This window comes from Jatropha curcas, chromosome 11 (genome assembly GCF_041381405.1).
Source record: "Jatropha curcas cultivar XTBG-Jc1 chromosome 11, XTBG_Jcur_1.0, whole genome shotgun sequence".
NCBI classification, from domain to species: domain Eukaryota; kingdom Viridiplantae; phylum Streptophyta; class Magnoliopsida; order Malpighiales; family Euphorbiaceae; genus Jatropha; species Jatropha curcas.
The window spans coordinates 24923055-24929518 of record NC_143161.1 but is presented as its reverse complement, the minus strand read 5'-3'; the positions used below and the strand labels follow the sequence as shown (position 1 = coordinate 24929518).

At 32.8% G+C, this 6464-nt stretch overlaps 1 protein-coding gene across 1 annotated transcript; it reads left to right on the top strand.

Moving 5' to 3' along the window:
• The first annotated feature begins 987 nt into the window (after window positions 1-987).
• Window positions 988-4976, top strand: LOC149492798 (uncharacterized). The gene is made up of 3 exons (XM_089715951.1): window positions 988-2416; window positions 4704-4846; window positions 4953-4976. The coding sequence occupies exons 1-3, from the start codon at window positions 988-990 to the stop codon at window positions 4974-4976; spliced, it is 1596 nt and encodes a 531-aa protein (XP_089572077.1).
• Window positions 4977-6464: the final 1488 nt, after the last annotated feature.

Genomic DNA, 6464 nt, shown 5'->3' with positions numbered 1-6464 from the left:
GTTATTGGCAAATACAAATTGCCCCTAAAGATAGATATAAAACAGCATTTACAGTTCCTTTCGGTCAATATGAATGGAATGTAATGCCTTTGGGATTAAAAAATGCACCTTCAGAATTTCAAAGAATTATGAATGATATATTTAACCCATATTCACATTTTTGTATAGTATATATTGATGATGTGTTAGTATTTAGTCAAACTATTGAAAACCATTTTAAACATTTAAAAACTTTCTGTATGATTATAGAAAAAAATGGTTTAGCACTTAGTAAAACTAAAATGGATTTATTTAAAACTAAAATTAGATTTTTGGGCCATTATATTGAACAAGGAATTATACAACCTATAGAAAGGACTTTAGTCTTTGGAGAAAAATTTCCTAATGAAATAACTAATAAAATACAACTTCAGAGATTTCTTGGTTGTTTAAATTATGTTATTGATTTTTATCCTAATTTAAATTGTATGATAAAGCCTTTACATGATAGACTTAGAAAAAATGCTGGTCCCTGGACCAACAAACATACACAATTGGTAAAAAATATTAAATCATTAGTCAAAGAAATTCCTTATTTATATATCCCTAATCCAACTGCATTTAAAATTGTAGAAACAGATGCATCCAACATAGGTTATGGAGGCATCTTAAAACAAAAAATCAATGGTAAAGAACGAATAATTCAATATACGTCTGGACATTGGAACCAGACACAGATAAACTATTCCACTATTAAAAAAGAAATTTTGAGTATAGTGATATGTATAAATAAGTTTCAATCTGATTTGTTAAATCAAAAGTTTTTACTTCGTATTGATTGTAAATCTGCAAAAGATGTTTTGCAAAAAGATGTTCAAAATCTTGCCTCTAAATAAATTTTTGCTAGATGGCAAGCACTATTAAGTATTTTTGAATTTGATATTGAATATATTAAAGGTAATGCTAATAATATTCCAGACTTTCTGACCCGAGAATTCTTACAGAACAATGGGAAAGAAGAAGGATAGAGGAAAAGAATCGAAACAAGAATCAGATTCACCCACTAAAGCTCTTTCCGAGCATTCTGAAGACCTAGCTAAAACCTTTAGTAAACAAACCCCTTCTAAAGACCTTAAAAAATGGATTGAGGAACTCACTCAATCTCCAGAGGTATTAAAGGCTTTGCAAGGTATGGCATCTTCTTCCACAGAAGATACAGGTATGATTTCTAAACCTAAAGCGATCGTATCCGCTCATGGTACGGCTAGTCTGTCTCAAACGGTAGATAGTAAAGACTTATCAAATCCGTTGATGGCTGTGGATTTGCCAAAAATCCAGTATTCTAATACTAGTAGTATACATAAATGGTTTGTAAAAAATATTTATGATTATGAAATTGAAGTCGAGGATGGATATAATCATACTAATCCTTGGCAAATTATAAAACAGTATTACCCTGAGGACTGGTATTTTATTCCCACTGATCCTTCAAAACCTCAGGAATATTATCATAATATTTTAATTGATACTGGTTCAGTAAAAATCAAACATACTTTTGATACTAAAAATAAATATGTAATCTCTTATTCTTCTATTCAAATAAAACGCGTCATTCATCCCAAGGATTGGCCCGTATCTTCTTTATATACGCCAGTAAGATTTAAAGTTTTGCATAAACACAATACTACATATAATTATTTTGATTACAGAGAAGCTTGGGAAAAAGTTTTTTGTATTCAAAATCCAACTACTACCCATTCGTGGTTAGTATATTTTGATCAACAAATCAGAACTGATTTAAAAATTCCAAATTGGTTTAAAAAATGGTGGCAGTCAAGAGGTATCTCTGAGGAAATCATTACCCCTGAGATCCTTTCTTTATATCATTATTTTAAATCCCATTATAAACCTAATCCAGGAGAAGTTCATATTCCATCTTTGATGTATTACTGTATGACCTTCTTCACCCCTTGGGTATATCAATGGTATTTTGATTATCAGTATGTCCCAGGAACTCAAATTCCTATGTTAGTAAAAAGACATAAAATTAAATGGTGGGGATCTTTCAAGAATACCACTACTGAAGTAAAAATCCGCCAATGGATACAGACTAAAATAGCCAGCTCTTCTAAACCAACCTTAACCTATGCGAGTACATTAGCTATTCAGGATCAACCTACATTTGGTATCCAGAAAGCCCAATGTCAAGCCCGGTTAGCCGTAGCTAAAACCCCTAAAGAATATAAACTGATCTGTCAAGAAATGTTTCAACAACTTTCTACCAGTTCAGACCCTCCAGTAAATCCATCATCCAGTAAATCCTCCTCTAAAACAAGTCATAAAGGCAAGACTAAAGCCATTTCCTCTTCATCTGCAACTGTATCGATATCTTCTTTTGAAGATAGTGATGATGCAGTGTCAACAATAAAAATCAAAAGTAAAGCACATAAAAAAGCAAAAGAGAGAAAAGAAAAAATAAAGCAAAAAGAAAAAAGAAAAGAGAAAATAAAAAGAAAAGAAAAGAAAAAGAAGGACACATCATCGTCCTCATCTTGTTCTGATTCCATCTAAAACAAGGCACAAGGAACCTTATTCCTTGATCTCATTATTTGTTACACAGTAAAAGCCAGGTTCTTATTTCAACAGTAAAGGTCAAGATTCGATGGCCGACCAAGCACTATTCATCTACAGTAAAAGACAACAGTAAAGATTCGGTGACAGACAAAGTACTGTTCATCAACAGTAAAAGGCAAACAGTAAAGATTCGGTGGCAGACAAAGTACTGTTCATCAACAGTAAAAAGACAAACAGTAAAGATTCTTCATTTTTCTATAAAAAGGGAGCCTTTCCCCTTGTGAAGGCATAAGCTATTACGCATAAAATAACCTAGTATTACGCATAACTTACCCTCTCTAAATAACTCTGTCTCTCTCAATTCTCAGTTCATTGTAAGCATTCAGTGGAAGAAAGTTTTAAATTCTAAAACTTTTGTAAGTTCTAAAAATTGTATTTCATATTGTATTTCTATTCTGTAATTAAATAAAAGTTTGTGTTTTGTTTTATATTGCTACAATATTAAGTCCGTGTTGACGGCACATTTCTCTTCTTCCTCCACACTCTGACTTAATTCTGGGGATCCCAGGTTAAGGTTGCAGGAACCCTAAACCATATAAAATTGTTGTGTGTTGTGTTGATGATAAGTATGCTCTGTGGATGCAGCTTAGTCTGATCTTCCACATCAGAAATATTGCTTTGATTGTGATAAATCTTTCATTTGATTATCTTTCATCATAGCATTTAATTCAGAATCAACATACTGGTAATCTTTTGTTTTCTTGTAAACGATCCTTTCCTTTTGTTGGTATTATATACTACCTACCTACAATTGGTAGATAAAATGTGGCTATATAGATACTAACTAAAGGTATATATATATATATATAAATATGGTATTATATACTACCTACCTACAATTGGTAGATAAAATGTGGCTATATAGATACTAACTAAAGGTATATATATATATATATCAAAAGTCAACCAAGATCGCCTGACTTAGTATTTAAACCCAAATTTTAAATGAAATCATATATATGCAAAGCGCTAAGACAATTAATGGGATTTATGTAAATACAAACACAAATATTTAAAGACAAATCATAATTATAAATTACAATACTATGATTTAATGGATTTACATGAACACTTATAAAATTCATTTACCTCAAAATCAACATACAAATTAAGTATGATACGTGGCTTTGTTATACCAAGAAGATGACTAATTAAATAGTCCTTTGGACCAGTAGCCCGCACTTCTGGGTTTCCAGCCTATATATCAATACTTAAACAAGTACTGTTTAGATTCCTTTTAAGAAATAGTTACTGTTTATCGTTTTCAAATGAACAAACAGTTACTGTTTAGATTAAACAAATATAAACAAACAATACAAATTTCTGATGTGGAAGATCAGACTGAGCTGCATCCACAGAGCATACTTATACAACAAATAAATCACAAATATTTATCAATTAACTCAACCAATTTTAATTGATTTTATTTAAGGTTGAGGGTTCCTGCAACCTTAGCCTGGGATCCCCAGAACTAAGTCAGAGTGTGGAGGGAGAAGAGAAGGAAGCCTTTAACAGGGCGTAGTAGTAACAGTTTATAAATTTAAATAAAGAACTTTATTTAAATACAAATATGAAATACAAATTTAAACTTACAAATTTAAAGTTTACAATCCAGACTTCGAACGTTGAATGCTTACAAAGAACTTGGAGAGGAGAGGATGAGAGAGTTTAGAGTAGTCTGGGGTTATATTATCTTATGCCTTCACAAGAGGATAGGCTCCCTTTAAATAACATAGAATTGGAATCTTTACTATTCTACTTTTACTATTCATGAATAGTGCTTGGTCTGCCACCGAATCTTGAACAGTGTTGACCTTTACTGTGGATGAACAGTTGGTTGTCTGCCATCGAATCTTTACTGTGGATAATGCGTTGGCTTGTCCTGTAGAAACAGTGATTTGGCCTTTACTGTTGAGTGATGGTGAAATAAGGTTTCACCTGCCTTTTACTCGGATGAGGACGAAGTGTCCTTCTTTTTCTTTTCTTTTTTCTTTACTTTGCTTTTTGCCTTAATTTTTCTTTTACTTTTTTGGCAGATTTACTTTTGACAATTATCGAGTGAAGAATATCATCATTACTGTTTTCCTTAGAGGAAAGCGATGATGAAGATGATGAAGAAGAGGACGCCATATCAGCCCATCTTGTTTTGCTTTTATGGCTGGACTTAGATGATTTATCCGAACAAACTGCTGGCTGTTTACTTGATGAGGGTTTTACTGGAGAATCTGATCCTGTAGAAAGTTGTTGAAACATTTCTTGGCAGATTCTTTTATACTCATCTGGAGTTTTAGCAGCAGCTAACCTAGCTTGACACTGTGCCTTTTGGATTCCAAATGTAGGTTGATCCTTTAAAGCAAGAGTAGTCGCATAGGTTAATGGAGAAGCCTGTGACAGTTTATTACGGATCCATTGATCAATTTTAGTTTCAGTGGTAGAGTTCTTGAATGATCCCCACCATTTAATCTTGTGTCTTTTTACCAATGTAGGAATTTGATAAGTTCCTACGGCATATTGAGTGTCCAAATACCATTGATATACCCATGGAGTGAAGAAGGCCATACAATAATACATAAGCGAAGGAATATGGGCTTCTGCAGGACTGGGTTTATAATGGGCTTTAAAATACTGATATAAGGCCTGTATTAGAGGAGGGATAATTTCATTGGAAATACCCCTGGTTTGCCACCATTTTTTAAACCAGTTAGGCACTTTACAATCAGTACGGAATGAGGTATCAAAGTAGATTAACCATGAATGCGTAGCAGTGGGGTTTTGAATAGCAAAGACTTTTTCCCATGCATCGCGGTAATCAAAATAATTGTAAGCAGTACTGTGTACATGCTTATATAAAACTTTAAATCTTACTGGTGTATAAAGCGAGGGTGCAGGCCAATCCTTGGGATGAATAATCCGGTGGATTTTAAGTGAAGAATATAAAATAACAGATTTATTCTTAGAATCATAATTATGTTTAATTTTTACTGAGCCTGTATCCAAAAGAATATTATGATAATATTCCTGAGGTTTTGAAAGATCGGTTGGAAGAAAATACCAATCTTCAGGATAATATTGTTTTAAAACAGACCAAGGATTAATATTGTTATATCCATCCTCAATCTCAATTTCATAATCAAAAATACTTTTAACAAACCATTTATGTATACTTGGAGTATACTGGATTTTTGGCAAATCCACAGCCATCAACGGATTTGATAAGTCTTTACTGTCTACCGTTTGAGACAGACTAGCCGTACCATGAACGGGTACGATCGCTTTAGGTTGTGAAGACATACCTGGCGCCTCTGTGGAAGAGGACGCTATACTCTGTAACGCCTTTAACACTTCAGGGGATTGACTAAGTTGTTCAATGCATTTTTTAAGATCTGAAGAGGTTTTAGTGTTTAGGGTTTTAGGTAAATCTTCTGAGTGCTCAGAGAGAGCTTTAGTGGGTGATTCTGATTCGTCTTTAGGGGCTTTGCCCTTATCCTTTTTCCTTCCCATCGTTCTGTAAGAATTCGCGAGTCAGAAAGTCTGGAATGTTATTGCTGTTTCCTTTAATAAATTCAATATCAAATTCAAATATACTAAGAAGAGCTTGCCATCTAGCAAAAATTTGTTTAGAAGCAAGATTTTTAACATCCTTTTGCAAAACATCTTTTGCAGATTTACAATCAATCCGAAGTAAAAACTTTTGATTTAATAAATCAGATTGAAATTTATTTATACAAATTACTATACTTAAAATCTCCTTTTTAATAGTAGGATAATTTAATTGAGTTTGGTTCCAATGACCAGACTTATACTGAATGATACGTTCTTTACCATTAATGACTTGTTTTAAAATACCACCA

Bases quoted from the DNA above. Each gene is read 5' to 3' on its own strand.
- LOC149492798 (XM_089715951.1), top strand. From the start codon at position 988: ATGGGAAAGAAGAAGGATAGAGGAAAAGAATCGAAACAAGAATCAGAT. The intron at 2,417-4,703 runs GTAAAGCACATA...TGTTTTCCTTAG, and splicing joins GTCAACAATAAAAATCAAAA to AGGAAAGCGATGATGAAGAT. The intron at 4,847-4,952 runs GTAGAAAGTTGT...TTCCAAATGTAG, and splicing joins TTACTGGAGAATCTGATCCT to GTTGATCCTTTAAAGCAAGA.